Raw genomic sequence first — 20478 nt, 5'->3', positions numbered from 1 at the left:
TACCGGAGTTACGTAATCAGAGTACAAATTATGAGTTACTGTTTCAGTGAGAGGTAATGGGATTGCAGTTACTTGGTTGAAATAAATGGATTACAGGCGTTTTTTTTTTTCCTGTTTTCACATTCTGGGCTAAACCAGGACTAAACCAGGACTAAATCAGGACTAAAACAGGAATAAAACAGGACTAAACCAGCTCTAAGCCAGGACTAAGCCAGTGTGGCGACACGAGGGGTTAACACTCGGGGAATGTTAAATTTTATAATAAATTGTTGCAACAACACCACCCCAAATCTAGTTTGGGGAAATAGAGGAGCTGGAGGACGTGTCTGGGGTGAAGGAAGTCTGGGAGTCCCTGCTTAGGCTGCTCCCCCGCGACCCGGCCCCGGATAAGCGGACGAAAATGGATGGATGGATGGATGGAAATAGAGTCTAAATATGTAAGGCACACATGTAAGTGTATCATTGAGAGGGGAGAGCCAGGTTCCATCATTTACACAATCTTTATTTTCTCTGTTTTAAAAGACAGATTTAAGTTGTTAAAAGTGGCTACATCCATAAAAATAGGCAAAACTGTAAAACCCGACAGTGGGAGGAACAGGTACAAAATATTGAAAACAAAAAGCTAAACCCCAAAACCAGAAACAACAAAACAAACAAAACAGAACTAAAACTAAACTAAAACAAACTTAAAGCAAAACAAAACAGCAGAGGCGGTGTGCTCACGCCGCTGCAGGCCCCGCTGACACCCACAAAGTTAATTGCTGGAATTAAAATCTGAGCCTGCAGTACAAGATTCTGGGATAAACACATACCGCAGTTGAAGTGACAGTGCGCATTTACGCATCACTACTGCGTCCAGACGTGGTCCAAACAACGTGGACCGGCGCACGCTATAAACATAACACAGTTTAGAAAGACTGGCACAGGTGGCACTTTGTAGCAGGGCTGGATTTACCTGCCGCCGCGGCTTAAGGGACACGGCGGCGCACAGCACAAGCGCAGTGGGGCGAGGGACACACGGGCTCAGCGCCCATCGCTCTTCCTGTTGACGGGAAAAAGAAACAGATAGTCCTTCTTGTATCAGATGCCCTCCCATCCTCAACCCTCTTTCTATTTTAAATTGAGTCTAATCCTGGGTTAATTCTGGGCTGGATCTGGTTTAGTACCTGCTTTAGTCCTGGTTTAGTTCTGTTCTGGTCCCTGGTTTAGTCCCCGCATGGTTCTGGTTTAGTCCTGTTGTGGTTCTGGTTTAGTCCTGGTGTGGTTCTGGTTTAGTCCTGGTTTAGTCCTGGTGTGGTTCTGGTTTAGTCCTGTTGTGGTTCTGGTTTAGTCCTGGTGTGGTTCTGGTTTAGTCCTAATTTAGTTCCGGTTTAGTCCTGGTTTAGTCCTGGTGTGGCTTAGGTTTAGTCCTGGTTTAGTCCTGGTGTGGTTCTGGTTTAGTCCTAAATTAGTTCTGGTTTAGTCCTGTTGTGGTTCAGGTTTAGTCCTCATGTGGTTCAGGTTTAGTCCTGGTGTGGTTCTGGTTTAGTCCTGGTGTGGTTCTTGTTTAGTCCTGGTGTGGTTGTGGTTTAGTCCTGGTGTGGTTGTGGTTTAGTCCTGGTGTGGTTGTGGTTTAGTCCTGGTGTGGTTCTGGTTTAGTCCTGGTGTGGTTCTAGTTTAGTCCTAATTTAGTTCTGGTTTAGTCCTGGTGTGGTTCTTGTTTAGTCCTGGTTTAGTCCTGGTGTGGTTCTGGTTTAGTCCTGGTGTGGTTCTGGTTTAGTCCTGGTTTAGTCCTGTTGTGGTTCTGGTTTAGTCCTGGTTTAGTCCTGGTGTGGTTCTGGTTTAGTCCTGGTGTGGTTCTGGTTTAGTCCTGGTTTAGTCCTGGTTTCTGGTTAGTCCTGGTGTGGTTCTGGTTTAGTCCTGGTGTGGTTCTGGTTTAGTCCTGGTGTGGTTCTGGTTTAGTCCTGGTTTAGTCCTGGTGTGGTTCTTGTTTAGTCCTGGTGTGGTTCTGGTTTAGTCCTGGTGTGGTTCTGGTTTAGTCCTGTTGTGGTTCTGGTTTAGTGTCCTGGTTTCTGGTTTAGTCCTGGTGTGGTTCTGGTTTAGTCCTGCTGTGGTCTTTTGTTCTGAATGATAAGAGAATGTTCAAAATGAGCTGTCTGCCTCATTTGAGTGACACGTGTTACAACTGAGCAGCTGTGGTCGGATCATCTCAAGTTTGGACAGAGTTTTTAACGCTTTATGGTCTGATTCCAGTTTCTTCTGGATTTGAAAAAAAAACTGTAGATGGGACTGGCTCATCAGATAAAAAAATAAAATAAAATGAAACCAGAGCCAGTTAAAACAAGAATCAACCAGAACTAAGCAAAGACGTCTAGCCTACTCTAAGACCCAACCAGAGACTGGACCTGGAAAGAATTCATTTACAGAAGAAACAAGAAGAATCTTGTGAAGAACTGTGCACACCAGTTTAACATATTATGGTCACAGTAAACATAAGAATATAAAATGAAAAACAGAATTTGACCTGTGAAGTGCAGAATCATCAGAAACAGATTGTACTGGACGTTCTGTCTTTGTGTTATTTTCATCTCTCTGAAAGTTTTTAACACCTAAAATGTGTTTATCTGTAAACTCTAGACTTCTCCTTTTTACCTGCAGACATCACAGAACTCTTTTCAGACACTAGAGCCGAGTAGTACTTCCATTTAGTTAAGCAAATCTACCTCCCACTTCAAACCAGCTGCTTTGAGGTTCAAGAATGGATGCAGACAAACATTCTCAGTTTAAATAAGCAGAAGACAGAAATCATAGTTTTTGGTCATTTAGATGTGTATCAACTGTGACAGCACCATACATCCTCTTAGCTCCTATGACAAAAGCATGTGTTGGAGACGTATTGAGTATTCCATCCAGTCCTTGTATTTCGGTAGTCAGGCTGGAGCTACCTAGTGCCTCCGCTCAATTTCATTTCTCTCACTAGGTCAGGAATCAGAATACACTAAACCAGTGGTGTCAAACTCATTTTGGCGGCCGTATCCAACCTACTTTGATCCCAAAGGGGTCGGATCAGAAAACTCATAGCAAATAAACCTCCAAAAATAATAATAAGTTCAAATATTTGTGCAGAGAAACACAAATCTATTCCAGATTTTTTTTTAAATTGATGAACTCTTTCTTTTATAAAATATTATAATATTATGAACTAGAGCCCGGCCGATATTATTGGCCGATATAGGCACCTGGAGGCATATCATGTATCGGCCGATATTCTTGCTGATAGGGGCCGATATTTCACGTGGGCATGTTACACCTCGTTATAAAACATAGACTCTCTACATTCTGTTCATTTAATCCAATTTACAGACAGATAAATGTCCTCATATGTGGCTCCACATCAGTATTTATCTGTGGAGTCATTTGTCTGTGTGCGTCCGTACTGTCCCTGAACACACCACAGAGTCACGTACTGTCCCTGAACACACCACAGAGTCGCGTCACTCACGTGTGTTTGTTTACACCTGCAGACACAGATCCAAACACTGAGATTATATTCTTTTTACGGACAATCGGTTTGAGTCTGGATTAAAAGGACATTTATTAGTGCAGATTTGTGATGTGGGAGGAGCCTGTATGAGCGGTGAGTGTTGGAAATATGTCGACTTTGAAGCTAGTTTTTGTCATTTGTTATGGGTTAGCTGCTGTAGCTCCCGCACATAAACAGGCTGTTTTCTATTGGTCTGTTCTAAATTGATTATATTGGCCGTATATTTGTTACTGGACCTGCACTGATATGTAAATGAGCTGTGAATAGACGTGTGAATTATGACATTTGAGCATATAATTAATTACCGCGGCGCGCACGTATTTACGGCTAAAGGCTAATAGCTATTGTTTATTTACTAGTTATGGGTCGGTCGCGAACGAAGCGGCTCTTAGAACCGGCTCTTTGAAGGGAATGACAGGAGCCTGATCCTTATTGGGAGCCGTGTTTTCTCTTTCTCTCACTTTTTTTATCTTCACGCCGCATGCAGACTCGTAGTTTGACAGCGGCAGCGGCTGAAAACGAAACTTTGAGAAATTTGTGTGTACATAGGATAAAAAAAAAAAAAGAGAGCATATTTGGCTGCAGTTTAGCATAAAATGAATAAACCAGGACTAATCTTGGGCACGAGATAGAGACCGAGTCCCGACACTCAGTCCTGGTTCACTTCTGGTTTAGTCCTGTTTTACACGTGGTCTAGATCTGTTTCAGTCCTGGTTCAGTCCTTTTTCAGTCCTGGTTTAGACCTGGCTCAGTCCTGGTTCAGTCCTGGTTCAGTTTTGGTTTAGTCCTCCTTTGGACCTGCTTGCAACAAAACAATCTGAAGAGCCGCTTGGGAGCCAAAAGAACCAGCAGCTTTTAGTGAGCCGAGCCAAAAGAGCCGGTTCTCTAAAAAGAACTGGAATACCCATCACGAGTGTCTAGAATGTGATGCAAAAATGCCATTAAAACCAACCTACTGTCTGTAAATATGATGTAAAGAGGCAGAATAACAATAAATGTTGCCTAAATAAACCCAATTTAAAATCCACCAGAGCCAAACCTAAGTTTTTTAAACAATTCAACATTTACAGTGAATTTTTACATCACTAAATATATCGGCGATTATATCGGCTATCGGCAGCTCCAACTTTCATTATATCGGTTTCATATCGGCCACAGCAAAATCCATATCAGTCGGGCTCTATTATGAACAACCTGTAACTTCAAGAAAAATGCAATTTCAACGCAATGTTTTAACATGAACTTGTATGTAAATAGGGATAAGTCCATTTTTCTTGGAAAATCCTGCACTCGGCTCCACTTTTCTCATTTTGGACATTTTGCTGAGGGTCTAAACCAGGTCTAAACCAGGACTAAAACCAGGACTAAAATAGGATTTTTAATTTGGTTCAGTAAAGTCTGGGCTTTTTATTTTCTTTTAGCAGACAAAACTTCTTATGTAAAGATATCTGAGTCTTTGCTTCTCTACATAAAATCAAGTAATCCAAAGTATTCAGATTACATTACTCACTTTAAGTAATTTAATGGATTACATTACAAACTACATTTTGGGGTATGTAATCTGTAATGTGTAGGGGAATACATTTTAAAAGTAACCCTCCCAACACTGCACAGGATCAAATGATAAAAACATTAACATCAGTCAGTTTTGCACCTTTGTTCATCCGGATGCTCTGAGGTTTGACGTGCAGCATGTTTAGAGGAAGTTAGAAAAAAACAAAGAAAGAAAGAAGCACAAGCGTCACAATCATGATGTCTCTGTGTGTGTTCAGACCTGTGCTTCTCACTCTGACTCTTCTGCTCTGCTCAGGTAAGAGACCATCACCTGTTTAAATGCTGCTGCACTCATCGTCTCAAATGTGAAATGATTCAACTGAAATTTCAAATGTCAAACCAAAAGTGTTTCTATTTGGATAAGATTCGTTTTCGTTTCATCTGAAAGTGAACTCTTGTTGCTGTTTTGCATTTTGTTTCATGTGTTTGTTTCACTTGTTCACACGACTAAAGGGCTGCAGCACATCTGGACATCATAAAAAAAAAAAGCATTTTTCTAAAAGTAATGATGAGACTTTCATTTTTAATTTGCCCTTTGTATGTTGTGTTCAGACATTGAAAGAACAAATATTGTGCATTATTTCTGTTGTTATTGGTCTTTAAACAGTTGCCTGGAGTCACACCTGGAGCTGCAGCGGCTCTAACCCTAGCGTCTTTTTAGAATTAGAAGGTTCTGTCGGCATTCCGGGTACTTCTGAGACATTTAGGTTTAACCTTTTGATCACTTGTACAATAGAAATACAAGAGGGGCTACATTTATTTGATACATTGAAATACAGGCCACCTCCTGGACAGCCTCAAGTGAGAAAGTGAAATTTGTGTCATTTTTTGGCACAGTGAATGTTCTGGGAAGTCTTTCACAGATGGAACCTTCTCATCCTGAAATGAGAAACCCTGTGAAACATTTTGACAAGTACATTTGAAATGATTTAGCAGTTTTCAGTTACATGATCATACACATACATTTACAAACAGGCAAATATGATCCAATAATTGCATCCCGAATTTTGGACTTCCGGTCATCGCGCAATTCATACTGGGAAGGATCCTCTGAAAAAGTGAGCATCAAACCGCCATGTTTGTTTTCCCAGTGGGATGTGTCTATTGACAAAGTCGATCTTTTCAAGTCTTTTGAAACATATCACTTTTGTTTCTGGTTCTGGTGTTGTCATATTTTAGTTTTGGGATTCGGACATCGTTAATTGTGTGGTTGTTGGATCCTAACAGTGAAAAATGGCTCGAGAAATTTGTTTGCAAACTCCATAAATGCAAAAGTGAATCAGATGTGTGTGACTGTAAACCTCCGTTCAAACTATTTCTCTTCCCAAAGGAATTGAAAAATAGTGAAAGGTGAAGGTGATGGGCAGGACTGACACACAGGAAGAACCAAAGAGGAAACCTTTGACTGCCTCAGAAATCATCCCAAGTTTGCAGCCAACATTTTGTATGTGGAGCGACAACAAACAAAATCCTGATCCCTCCCTTGCTTTGATGCGGTGAATTTATTAATAGTCACGCCAACGCATTTTGACTACTTAATCTCCATCAGGGCGGTTTACAGTGGCCCAAAGTTATTCCCCATTTACTCAATGATTCACTGCCAAGTGAATAATCACGTTTCAGTCTCAGAGACCAGATCAGGGTGGAGTTTTGCTGCCACGGTAATTCTAACAAAAACTAGCATGCTAACCACATACCTCCTATTACTCTGACAAGTAATCACTTTGTAATTAGATGCAAACAGGACACAGCAGACTTCAAGATGGTTTATTAGTTTATCAGCACAGTGGATGGTGGATGGTGACGCTGCTGTCTGTCTGTGCGCTTCACATGAAGTTGTAACACTAGAGACATGAGAGATGTTGTCAGCACTAAAACAGTCAGGCTGCGTTCAGACTGCAGCCTGAAGTGACCTAAATCCGATTTTTTGGCTTCTATGTTCCTGTATCTGATCTTTTAATGACAGTCTGAACGGCACAGATCCAAATTTTTCAAATGTGACCCAGGACACTTGGATATGTGCTCCTGAAACTGACACATATCTGATCTTTTGACTTGCGACTTCAGTCTGAACGGTCAAAGTGCATTCATCCACCTACACGTTATCAACAAGACACAAACGTCACTATTCTGCGCTGAAGTAGGCGAAAATTGTTAATGAACTCCACACGTTCCTTTCAACGGACGTCGCTGCCGCTGCTCCACAAAACACCACGGCCAAAAACCTCGTCCTTCTCCTTCTCAATCTCCTCCTTAAAACAAGTAAGTTGTTCATGTTCTGGCTCCGGTACGAGAGGAACTTTAAAATCTCCAGGTGCTCGATGCTGCGTCCATGTTTGGACAACTTCTGTAAACACAGAGACGCTCGCTGTGGTTGACGTCATCGTGTCTCCAGTGCACATGTGGGACACTTTCGGGCCGTTTTACGTTCACACAGCTGATTACATACAAGTCGCATTTAATTGGAAATGTGAACGACCTCGAAAAAACATCGGATTTCACAAAAAAATCGGAATTGAGCATTAAGCCCTGCAGTCTGAATGTAGACTTAGTTATAATGCTAAATGAACATTAGTGAGTGGGATAGACTGTCTTGGGCGTGTCCCCTTGGCAGTTGACGATGTTCACAGTGAATCATCGTGGTGGACGGTGTAATGGGGGGGGGGGGGGGGGGGGGGTTTCTACTTAAAATGTATAATTTTGTCATTTAAGAAGAGCTGGTCCAACGGTGCAGCAGTTGGTTGTTCAGAGGGACACTGCTTCTGCCTGACGTGTGCTTCAGTTTCACTTTTGTTTCTCTTGTTCTCTCTTTATATGAAAGGCAGATCATGACGCACGTGTTCTTGTTTAGATGAAAAACTTTAAACCTTTACTCCGCGTGACCTGGACGGAGGAGAATTATGGAGAACTTTATGCAGACCTGTTTGGATACATCTTTACGCACACTCGCTCCACACTAGAAATATTTACCAATGAGGAGCAGGATTTTGGTGGAGTTTTGGTTGGTTTTCTCTGTTTGGCTAAAATTTGACGCTGGCACTGCAGGCTGTGACTGGCTGTGGATTTATTATGATGCACTTTGGCTTTGAGACACTATAAACGGATGTTTTCGGGTGGATATAAGTTTAACTCTGCAGCTGTTTCTTCTGTTTGAGTGGTGAGAGACACACTGCACTTTGTTAGGACACATGTAGAACATGCTGAACATGTTAAACATGAGCATGTTTGTGCAGTACATTAGCACAGAGCTCAGTTGTGACGCCTGAGACCTGCACTGCTCATAAACTGATGCGTGAATGTGTTGGCTCAAACTGAAGAGCTTGAACTTTTTAGTACAAGTAATTTTAGTACCAGTTATTATTGGACCTTCTAAAGTATTTTAGTTAAAAGTCTAGTGTAAGACATGTAAAAAACAACAATGAGGTTGAGATGAATAACATTTGTGTAGCCACATGGTGTTTCACAGACACACGTCATGTCTCTGAAGGGACTTCAAAGAGCTGTATATTTGTTCTATTGGTGATTTAATTTACAGTACAATCCCTGCAAAGTCTTTAGGTAAACTAGGCCTACAGAAGATCAGTGCGTGTTTCAGAGAGGAGGGGGGCGTGGCTCGACGATGATATCATCCATCTGAACTACCCTAGATACACTTAATAACTTATATAAGTTAAATGCAGGTGAGTGCGTAAATGACGAGAAGAAATGTCTCAAAGTTCAGGGTCTGGACATTCACTCATACCTGATCCATACACCTATCCCCGCCCCCGGGAAAGTCTGAAATCTGCTGAAATCCTACAGACACTGACATGACACAGACAGGAGTCGTCTGTATCCCTCTGATCCCAAGAGCTGCTCATACTGGAGCAGGACAACTTTAGCTTAAACACATTTTATTTTATTACATTCACCATTGAGATCTTATGCATTTTTACTGTGAGCAGGGTCGCCTCTCCACAGATCTGATCTGTAACTTAACCTGGTGGCATCTGTTTAATGCTATATTGTGAAGCATTCTACTGGTAGATATTTTCTTCCTTCAAAACATAATTGAATACTTTTTTTATTCAGTACATTCATGTGTGGGATTTAACAACAGAAAGTACCAAAAAGAATAACATTCAGTCTGTACCTGCTACTGATCTACCAGCAGTAACATGGTTGATGTGTTTTGCCCAAGGACACAAAGGCAGCAGTCTGCAATGCCACTAGGGGGAATTGAACCAGCAGCTGTCTCTACCAACTGCTCTCTCTTGAGCAGTTGAACTTCTGGGATAGAATATATGATGTGAGATGTTGAGGCAGCTCTGTTGTTTTGCTCAGGGTTGCTGGTTAATTTCCTGTAATATAACCAATCTTTTCTTTCTTTTATGGTTTGTTTTCTACAGAATCAGCAGCAGCTCGACATGAGTTTGTGGAAGAGGGGGAACATATTATTTTGCCCTGTAACGATGTAAAAGATGAACAAAGAGAATGTGATGGAACCACATGGACTTTAAAAAACAAACAACTTATTACAAATGGAAAGATCAGCTCCAATCTCCCACAGACTCTGTCAAATCGACTCAGAGTGACACAGAAGTGTGGTCTGCAGATTCAAAATGTCCATCCTCAGGATGCTGGACGCTACGAACAATACGACCAATCAGAACGTGGCCTGTCTGAGGCTCGTGTGTATCTGTCTGTGGTCTCATGTGAGTATTTCATTGTTAGATCAGGAGTTTAACCCACAACCTCCTTCTAGTGTGGTCACTTCATGCCAGTACTATGGAATAAATTCAATACCGATTCGGATGGAAGATGATGAAAAAAACATTTTTTCTTTAGAAAAGAGAATATGATTTTCAACATTAAATGGTAGTATTTTCTTTCCTATTCCATGTGTGTTATATGTGTGTAATCCCTCATAGTGCAGTAGGTTCATAGTGTCCATGTGTGAACTCGTCTATGTGCTCTTCTACTCTGATACAGCTCAACATCATTCTAAAACTACTCAGGAAAGGTTCATTCTGTCCTGTGAACATGACTTTTTTATTATCAGTACCTGCTCAAATGAGAATCTAAAATCTAGAATCTAGTTTCGATACTAGTTTTAGTATTGAACAATAACTGATTTTCAGTACGTTATGTACATTGACAGAAGTGTCTTGTTTTTCACAGTGACTAAAGAGGAACATGAGGAGAACACTGAGTTCAGATGTCAAGTGTCTCCTGCTCTCTCTGGTGTCAAAACAGAATGGCTCTTCAACGGCCGAAACGTCAATATTGAAAAATTAAACACAACAGACCTTCAAAATGGCATCACTGTTCCAGTTCCAAAATCACATCGCGTTTACAAACTCACGGATCGGCTCACATGTAAAGTGTCTCATCAACTGGACAAGAAGGAGTTTTCTTTCAGATCCAACAAACCAGGTGAGACCAGGAGTCAGTGTGGGAAAAAAGGATCACTTTAGCGTAACTAAATACTATAAAGTTTCAAAGATTTGAACAGTGAAAATCAGGACATTGAAGTACGTGTTCATAGCAAAACCAGATATGTGCCATTTGAATTTAGACAAGGCTTACAGTTGATTGTTTGGTCCTTGAGTGAAACTTGAGTGAAACTAAAAATGTCTGTAGATAGATGTGTGTATCATAAACTTTTAAAATTCTGTTTTTGCTTACATGTTTTGTTCTTTTCAGTGAAGACCATAACGAAAACTACAACAACCCAGGCAAAGAACGAAGAAAAAGACACCAGAGAAACTCCAGGTGAGCCAGAACCAAAGACTGAAGCAGGTCTAAACACGACTAAAGCTCCTGTAGTTCATGTAGACAAGTGTAACATGACAGAGGTGTGAGCCAAAGCCAAAGGTGAAGCACCCGAACAAACTTAATCAAACATGGCAAAACAGACAGAGGTACGTATTTGAACCTATTTGAGAAACAGAAGAAACACAGACCATTTTGTTTGAGGATGTTTGTGCTTTTCTCTCAAATGGCTCTAACACTCCATCACAGACTGACTGGAAAGATACAGAGTCCAGAAACCTTCTCTACATTGAAGACTCTTGAATGAATGAAGGATTACACTGTCTCATGCTTTTGTATATTTGTGAAAAATGTCGTGGGGGATGTTGGCTTGTGGCCTGAGTTTTGAATAGGATCAGACTGTTAATCCTTAATGGTGGTAGAAACAGGACCCGAGAGAGATCACTAAAGTACACAAACACTCATGGGTGACATATACAGTAAATAATACCACCTAATACAGTACTTGTACTATTGCTTGTGATTCTTAAGAGCAAGTGTCTCCAACCTGTAGCTCGGGAGTTACTGGTAGCTGTCCACCTTCTTCCAAGTAGCTCACCAAGGGATTTTTGAATTACACATATTGTGCTGAATAAGTAAAATTTGATTACCGTATTTTTCGGACTATATGTCAATCCTGAGTATAAGTTGCACCAGCCAAAAAATGCATAATGAAGAAAAAAAAAACATATATAAGTCACACCGGACTATAAGTGGCACGTTTTGGGGGAAATTTATTTGATAAAATCAGAAACCAGGAAGCGACATTTCATCTTGAAAGTCAAGTTGTAGTAATAACAACAGAACAGAGAACAACAGACTGTAAACGTCACATATGAACAGTTCTTCAGATAAACTATTAACATAAACAACAGAACAGAACAAGTTTACCAAACTCTCCATCTCACTCCAAATCACTAAATCCCCCAATTCTTCATCCTCGGTGTCACTTCTGAGCAACTCCTCGACCTCCGGAGGTAAACAGAGCGCCGCTTCCTCTTCTGTGTCGCTGTCGTCAGACTCAGCATCAGTTCCAGTTAGAATTATTCTGGTCTTTCTGAATCCCGACAGGATGGTTTCAGTGTCACTGAAGTCCAGGCTTTGTCCATCCATCCAGTGACTTCAGGAAAGTTTCATGGTGCATCCTCCCGGTTGCAGTAAAGTTGTGTTCTCCAACCCCACTTTCCATCAGTTCCTCACAAGTTTCTCGCTCACTCCAAACTTTCTTTCTGCTGCTCCATTACTGTTTTCGGCTGAAAATTTCACTACTTGCAGCAGGACAGAGGCTCTTTCTGCAGGAGACATGTGCAGTAGAGTGAAGTGACAGTGGTACAGGAGGAACAGGAGCAGCAGATACTGACACACAAGACTAGAGCCTCTTGACGCTTCAGTGTGAACATTTTAATATATAAGTCACACCAGAGTATAAGTCACAGGAAACACCAAACCATGAAAAAAGTGCGACTTATAGTCCGAAAAATACAGTAATTAAATGCCTATTACCACTGTACATGTATCATTTTGATGTCTAACTTTGAACTCTAATAAGTGGATAATGGTTTATGTTTTATAGGCATTTAGTTGTACCTCATCTAAGGCTCGCCGTGGCTCTTATATTTACTCAATTTCTTGTGACTGCTAAAACTAGTAGTTCTCAGACATTTTTGTTTTGTAAAAGTAGCTCAATGGAGGAAAAAGGTTGGGGACCCCTGCTTTAGACGTACAAAGTAAACTGTGTGTGTGCATAAGTTCAGTACTTTTACTTTTATACTTAGTTACTGTTACTATGTTGAATGTGTATGTGCATAAGTAGGCCTACAGTACTTTTACTTTTATGCTTAGTTACTGTTACTGTGTTGAACTTGTGTGTGTATAAGTACAGTACTTTTACTGTGTGATTTTGTGTGCAGGTTGGCTGTGGGCAGTGGTAGCGGCTGTAGTTGGAGTACTTCTGCTTGTGCTTGTCACTGTGGTGGTCGTAGTCACATGTAGGAGATGCAGAGGTGAAACTACATCACACACAAAACTGTATTTATGTGGGACACAACAGAGGACTGAGGTTAGAGGAGGAACTTGTGGGTTTGTAAAAGAGCGCTGAGTAACTTTTCTGGTGGAGGCTCTGACACGCGGCAAATTTCTCTGATCTGGCCAAGATTTTAAAACTTATTTCACTAGCTAGGACCACACCAACAAGGACATAGGGCGAAGAAGTTTATTGATAATGTACGAAGCAGGGCAGAGATGGCTGGGTTGAGACTATGGGTGACAGAGACAGAGACAGAGATCGTTGAGGTCATAACGAACGTAGGTGAGATACGCGCTGGAGGCCCAGTCAGTTCATCTTGTTTTCAGATTATTATTATCTACTTAATAGTTCAGAGACTTAATTCTAGTCTAGAGGTGGTTTAATTTAAGATAACTTGTCAAGTAAAATGACCTTCCTGCATGGATAGATGAGCCAAGCTTTTTTGCAGTGCACCTACTTGTATCTTTGGAGATGTTATTTGGCCTGGAAAAAGTACATGGTGCACCCATAAACTAACCACTGCTTTCCAAATAAAAAGTGAGTATGGGCGTGATTAGGCTCTGTCGACTCTGGCTCAAATTCACTTTTAATTGAATAACCGTCGTCCCTCTGCCTAACTGCTTTCAGGCTCGCCATTCTGACCTTCAAATGTTTGAGTTAAACCGCTCTACACGGTTCTGGTGTTTTTATTTCACTTGCAACAAAACAATCAGGTGCCCTCTTTCGCCGATTTATTCAAGTATTTCACCTTCATCATCCTCACTTCTAATTGGCTTTTTTGCTATAATGCACATGCCAGGATTTTCCAAATATGGATCTTGACTCCAGATTCACGTCTATAGCTGCCAGCCTCGATAAGTTTCATTTGACTGGAACCGAACGCCATGGGTGACATTTTCTCAGTCCTACTATACAGTTGTTGGGTGCCTGTTCATTATAAAACACATTTTGCTGAATGAGATCCATAGGGAAGCTACTGTTGGGGGCTGAAAGTTTTATTCTGACATCTGACAATGCAGTATTTTCTTACCTTATTTATGAATAATAGCATACATGTGTGTTTGTTTACAGAGAAGCGTGCAGGCACCAGAAGAGACCCCTCTGTAAGTTAAATTTTTTTTTTTTTTTCATCGTGTGAAGTTTACAAAAATGTGTGGAGAAAAACAATGGAACCAAAGTTGCCCTTCTGATGGTAGAGAGGTTGTACAGTGATTTCAATTGTTGTATCACTGGGCAAAAACCTTACCAAGGTCATACATAATGACATTTTCAGTTAACCTATGAAGATATATCATGCAAAATATAATTTCCTGAGCTTTAAACCATGTTATATAAGTATAACATTTTAGCATGTTTCAAATTTCCCCTAATTGTGACGTCATAGGTAGCTGTGATGTGCATTTTTGAGTCGATAAATCATCATCTGACTTATTTGGAGAATATTTACTATGGGGTTGTTCCATAGATCTTCATTTAGGCTACTTTTTTACATTGTTTTGGCTGATGATGCTTCATGCTGAGCTCTATGTGATGGTGAATGAGACATTTGGGGTGGTGAGGGTCAGACAGGCAGCATTGCAGACTCAAGAGGACAAATAATAGAATCTAAAAATATAAAGAGTGAACCCAAACTGGTATTAATTGTGTAACAGGCAAACTGCTGTAAAACCCGACAACAAACTTCATTTATTTTGCTAAAAACTACCAAGAATTTGCCTGGGCATGATTGATATCTCCCTATGTTCAAAGGCTCCTTTATATGTTGTTGTAGAGTTGTAATAATTTTCGTGAAGGACAAATACATCCATAAATACATGTGAATGTTTTCTTCAAAGGCTGAACTTGAAGAAGTAGTGGCCTACACCACTGTCAGCCACAGTACGAACAACCAAAGAACTGAGGTAAGGACTAGACCGAGACTAAACTGGGACTAAAGTATTTTTAAACCAGGACTAGTGTGAAACAATGATGTGCACCAATCAATCCTTCTTGTAAAGAATCTAGTTCATAACATTAAACACAATATAATCCTCTTTTTGTGTCATAACCTGAAGACCTCCAGATGTCAAACATTCAAATAAAGGACTTTTATATTTCTAGTCAAATGATCTCTTTGGTTATTAGTATTTCAAGATTAGAACTGAACCAGGAATAAACCAGGACTAGATTCGTGCCCGACATGCTTGTCACAGAGTAAAGAGGATGTGGTGGAGGGTGTGTTTCATGCTCCAACAGACTAGTATGGTTTGACTGACTCACTGATGTGACTGTATTCAAAACAGACTGGATAATGACGTGCAGATGATGTGAGGAATGACTAGTTCAGATATTCATGTCTTTGAAACTAAAACTGAGGCTGTAAATATGAATATGCAGATTTATGTTGTAATATAATATAGCAGATTCAATTATTTATGATCAGGATCAACATATGTGGGAACATTGTTTTTTATTATTATAATTATATTGTCTTGTCCCCTCTGCTCAGATCAATCAGAGTGAGGTGACCTACAGCTTAGTGGGGAACACCGCTGTGGAGAACCATGTTCACCTCTACGCCACTGTTGACAATTTGACAACTACCAAGCCAACAATCGATCCAACAACCGACCAACAACCAACCCAACCCAACAACCAACCAACAACCAACCCAACAACCAACCAATGACTAACCCAACAACCAACCAATGACTAACCCAATAACCAACTAACAACTAACCCAACAACCAACCCAAGACTAACCCAACAACCAACCCAACAACCGACCCAACAACCAACCCACAACCAACCAACAACTAACCCAACAACTGACCAACAACCAACCCAACAACCAACCAAACAACCAACAACTAACCCAACAACTGACCAACAACCAACCCAACAACCAAGCAATGACTAACCCAATAACCAACCAATGACTAACCCAACAACCAACCCAACAACTGACCCAACAACCAACCAATGACTAACTCAACAACCAACCCACAACCAAACCAACAACCAAACAATGACTAACCCAACAACCAACCCACAACCAACCAACAACTAACCCAACAACTGACCAACAACCAACCAATGACTAACCCAATAACCAACCAACAACTAACCCAACAACCAACTAATGACTAATCCAACAACCAACCCAACAACTGACCCAACAACCAACCAATGACTAACCCAACAACCAACCCACAACCAACCAACAACCAACCAACAACCAACCAACAACCAACCCACAACCAATGACTAACCCAACAACCAACCCACAACCAACCAACAACCAACCAACAACCATCCAACAACCAACCCACAACCAACCAATGACTAACCAACAACTAAAGCAACAACCAATCCCAACAACCGACCCAATAACCCATCAACCAACCGACTCAACACCCCAACATCTGACCCAACAACTGACCCACCCAAAAAAAATACACCAAAATCAAACAAACCCATCTATATTCTTCTGTTTCTCTGGAGCTGAGTTGCACAGGCAGCAGTCTGAGCAGATATGCCGTGTTCCCTCTCCACACACACTTCCTCCTAGCTCTTCCAGTAGGATCCTTGGATGACACTAGTTCAGTTGGTAGCATCTTGGTCCACTGATCAGAAGGTTGGTGGTTTGAATCCTGCTCTTGGGTCCAGGTGACAGACGAATGCTGTTGTTGTGTCCTTGGACAAGACAAAAGGACTTAACCCCCTTCGCCCACACAGCCTGCGTAAACGGGTTTGTGAATGTGTGAATGAATGGGTGGGTGGTTCCTTGATGTAAAGCACAGGCAACGCTGTAGTAAGAGCTGCTTGGAATTAGTAGTTGTAGTAGCTTTAAAGAAGTATTAAAGCAGTAGAAGTGTCATAGCAAAGCAGGCAACTTTTTCACTTGTCCCAAAAATGTTGACATCATTTCGCAGGCTAATAATTTTGGCAGTTCTTGTTGAAATAACTTCAAATTTTCACAGAATGTATAGAAACAGATCAATATTTTGTATTTAATCTTTTATTTTTGTTCTGTTTTCAGGTTGAGCCGTTCACTCCCCAAGAGAAGTCATATTGCGTCTTGGAATCTGCTCACATGCACTCACCCAAGACTGTGCAGCTTCAATGCAACATTTGGAAAAACTTTACGAATTGGCAAACAAATTTGGACTTTGGTACCAAAAATGTTAAGAGGAAAAGCTTATGCGGGGCTATAGGATCTGGTACATCAAACCATCATTCGAGGAATCTGGGTTTCCAAACTTGTTCTCCTTACGGATTTCTTTTGGCTTCACAAGAATTTTTCATGAACTTGCTCGAGCTTCTCTTCTGATGTTGATGATGGTACCAGATCCCTTCGTCTTGCAGCCCATTTTTGGTACCAAGCCCAAATTTGTTTGCCAGCTGGTGAAGTTTCTCTAAATGTTGCATTGAAGTCTGCACGGTCTTGGGTGAGTGTGTGCAACAGACTCCAAAATGACTTCTTTTTGGGAGGTAACGGCTCAACCTGAAAACAGAACAAAAATCTACATCGTTTTCTATACGATATTTTGTGAAAATTTGAGGTTATTTCAACAAGAATTGCCAAAATTAGTGGCCTGCGAAATGATGTCAGATTTTTTGGGACACCCTGTATATTAGCACACAGTAAAAATTTAATAATTAAAACGTAGTATAAAGTATTACACGTAAGCTGTAGTAACTTAGTTGTATCTGTAGTTTTTTGGATGTAAATGTTGAGTTAAAGCTTGTGAGAAAGCAGAAGTAACTTGAATATGAAAGACAGAATTAGCAAAACCACACACAGAAACACCTCCTTTATCTCTCATGTGGATTTTGATGAGTTTATCGATGAGTGTGGTTCTGCTTTCACAAGGGAAGACCAACACAAAGATAGACAGAGTTTTGTTTGTAGCCACAGACCACAGCCTAAAGGATATGCAAATGGACCTGTGCACCTGTTTGTTTAGTCAGTATTTTGTATCTGTTTGGTTTGTTTTGCATTGATACTTGCAGTGACATTGCGCTGGGGGAGTTCTATATTTATCTATATGACAGAACGTTTATCAGTTACCATGGTGCAACACACTGACAAAAACAGTCTGAAAACTCAAGAAAAAATACAAAATGTATTTAAAGACAACATTTTCAGGAGCCTGTGATCAATACGAGTGTTTATGAACCTGTTTAGGAGTTTGAGTTTCAACATAAAGGTTAGATTGACTTTTTGCAAAACTCACCCATTGTAGTTCCATCTAAAATCAGTTCTTTCTGGTCAAATTATGTTAAAACAAAGCTCAGATTAAAGTCAAACTTGAGCTTCAGGCACACGAGAGCCTCCAGTTAGTTTCACAAACCTCAGGGAATGTAGATGGCATCAGCTGCAAAGTATCAATAAATAAAATTAAATCAAATGAATAAAAAGAACACACACACAGAGGTCAGGTGCTTGTACAGTATGGACATTAGAGCAGAGCATAAGTGTAAATGAGGCGTACATACAAAGGAATTAGTTGTTTGTTTTCCTGCTGGGGATCCAGAGGGCATCAGGGAGAATCTCTCTTTTAAAATGTGATACGAGCTGCCAGTGATACATGTGACCGTCCTCATCTGCCTGCTCGGAAATTTTGGACATAGGGCCTCATTTTCTAGTGAGCCAGAGTGTTGAAGACGTGTGGAGAAACTTTTTTAAATATTAGATCCAGTCCTTGTATTTGCAGAGGTCGCTGGTGCTAGGCTAGTGCATGTCAATGGCCATAGTTAGCCTGCCACTAAAAACAGTCTTACCCACTCCACAAAACACCCAAAACAAATTTATTATTACACCAGACTGTCCATGTGGATGTCTGTGTTGATTTTATTTCAAACATTAATTCTAACTTTACATTGCATGAATCGTTGCATGCTGAGGGACTATTTTCTCATATATCAGTCCGCCACTGCCAAGCTCTGTCAGGAAAAACAACTCACTGCTGCTCTGATATAAATCCTTCAAATGCAAGGCTGGTTTTACTTCTAAAATTATTTGATGCAGACATTTACATCGACATCATATCTGGCATTATAATAGATTTTCTTCAGGTGTTTTGTGGAGTGGGTAAGGCTAACTATGGCCATTGACATGCAGTAGCCTAGCACCAGCGACCTCTGCAAATACAAGATATGGATGGATTATTTTAAAAAGTGTCTCCACACGTCTCCAACACTCTGGCTCACTAGGAAATGAGGTCTTATGTCCAAAATTCCAAACTGTCCCTTTAAGGTCTGCAGAAGATACCTCATCTGGTATCTTCTACCTGCATCTGTATTATGTTGTTTATTTTTAATATGGAAGACGTATTGTACTTTTGTCTGCATATAGTTATAATCTATGACACCTGTGGATCACTATGTTATATTTTGGACATTATAAAGCCACAATATGTAACTGTTTTAGCCAAAAAAGTAAAGTAGAAATAAAGATCTGAACACGATTTAATTTTGGTTTTGGTTTTTCGGTGGTGTCTGTCCCATCAGGATACATAATGTCTCTCTTAGGGACAGTCCATCTGTTTTGTGTCTCTTTCATTCACAAAAGGTGTATATTCTGTTAATGGTAATGTCAAATATTGTAAAAATAGTAAATAGTGTAAAATCCATAAACATATGTTCTAACATTACAACAAAAAGGTCATTATAATCATTCAGTCATTAAAATTATATAATTTTTTAAACTTTGAGTCCATAAATGACCAACACTCTCTCTTGACGATGTAAAACTAAGATTTGGATTTTTGTACCATAATTTACTTTGGATTAACTAAACAGCCACACCATAAGAGACTGTACCAATACTGGAGAGAGCAGCACAGGACCCCAGACTGATGTAAATCTCCATTTCAAAGCCACTGACCACTCCTCTGAGCTGCAAGAAGAAGGGCAGCAGGATTACTGTTTTAGTGAACAAGAGGTGGTGTAATCCCTGCCGTTTCACTGTGAAAGAGCGTATCTGTTCACCGGAAATTGAACTTTTGGCTTTGGGAATGCGTCCATATTATTTGCCAACCATATTTACTTCTGTCCTGTTCATTGGTGTTTACATTCCTCCCTCAGGGGATAAAGATGCTGCCTGTGACAGGACACACACTGTGGTCGCTGGGCTGCTGTCAAAACACACAGAGGCTCTACTTCTGAATTCTGGTGACATAAACAACTTGGCCTTGAATATGTGAGAATTTGCAAATTTTGCAGTTTTCAACAAGTTTGGTTTTGCTTTCACACGAGAAGGATCAAGAGAAAGTCAGACACAGAGTTTTTCATCCTGTGGTCTGTGGTTATGCAAAACCCTGGTACCACTTCTGCATTTCAGAAATCCTGTCATAATCATGTACAGTCACACCTGCAGCATGTTTCAAATAGGCCTATGCACTTATTTTTTTATTGTTATTTGTTTGTTCTGACACTTTGCAGCGACATCACTTGAGCATGTTTGTACAGTGTTGTTTAGGCTCTAACCAATAGAGAGAGTTTGTCACTTACTGTCACTTAGAGCCACATTAGTGTTTTATGAAACATGTTTCGATAGTATTAAAGTGTACCTAGACTGTACTGTAAAGACACTTGA

General features: G+C 40.5%; 1 protein-coding gene across 1 annotated transcript; it reads left to right on the top strand.

Moving 5' to 3' along the window:
* Window positions 1-5181: 5181 nt before the first annotated feature.
* Window positions 5182-19348, top strand: LOC110162210 (uncharacterized). Its single transcript, XM_055163410.1, has 8 exons — window positions 5182-5333; window positions 9466-9771; window positions 10238-10492; window positions 10763-10831; window positions 12781-12873; window positions 13968-13999; window positions 14732-14797; window positions 15385-19348. Exons 1-8 carry the CDS (start codon window positions 5273-5275, stop codon window positions 15562-15564), a joined length of 1062 nt encoding a protein of 353 aa, XP_055019385.1. The 5' UTR covers window positions 5182-5272; the 3' UTR covers window positions 15565-19348.
* Window positions 19349-20478: the final 1130 nt, after the last annotated feature.

The sequence above is a fragment of the Boleophthalmus pectinirostris genome, unplaced genomic scaffold (genome assembly GCF_026225935.1).
Source record: "Boleophthalmus pectinirostris isolate CB_2022bp ecotype Guang Dong unplaced genomic scaffold, ASM2622593v1 HiC_scaffold_11, whole genome shotgun sequence".
Classification (NCBI taxonomy): Eukaryota; Metazoa; Chordata; class Actinopteri; order Gobiiformes; family Gobiidae; genus Boleophthalmus; species Boleophthalmus pectinirostris.
The sequence above is the reverse complement of the archived record's forward strand: the minus strand, read 5'-3'. Positions and strand labels throughout refer to the sequence as shown.

What these genes read in the sequence shown, in the direction of transcription:
- LOC110162210 (XM_055163410.1), top strand. Translation starts at nt 5,273, where the DNA reads ATGATGTCTCTGTGTGTGTTCAGACCTGTGCTTCTCACTCTGACTCTT. An exon ending in TTTCAGATCCAACAAACCAG is followed by an intron (nt 10,493 to 10,762) that starts GTGAGACCAGGA and finishes TGTTCTTTTCAG; the next exon opens with TGAAGACCATAACGAAAACT. An exon ending in AGACACCAGAGAAACTCCAG is followed by an intron (nt 10,832 to 12,780) that starts GTGAGCCAGAAC and finishes TTTTGTGTGCAG; the next exon opens with GTTGGCTGTGGGCAGTGGTA.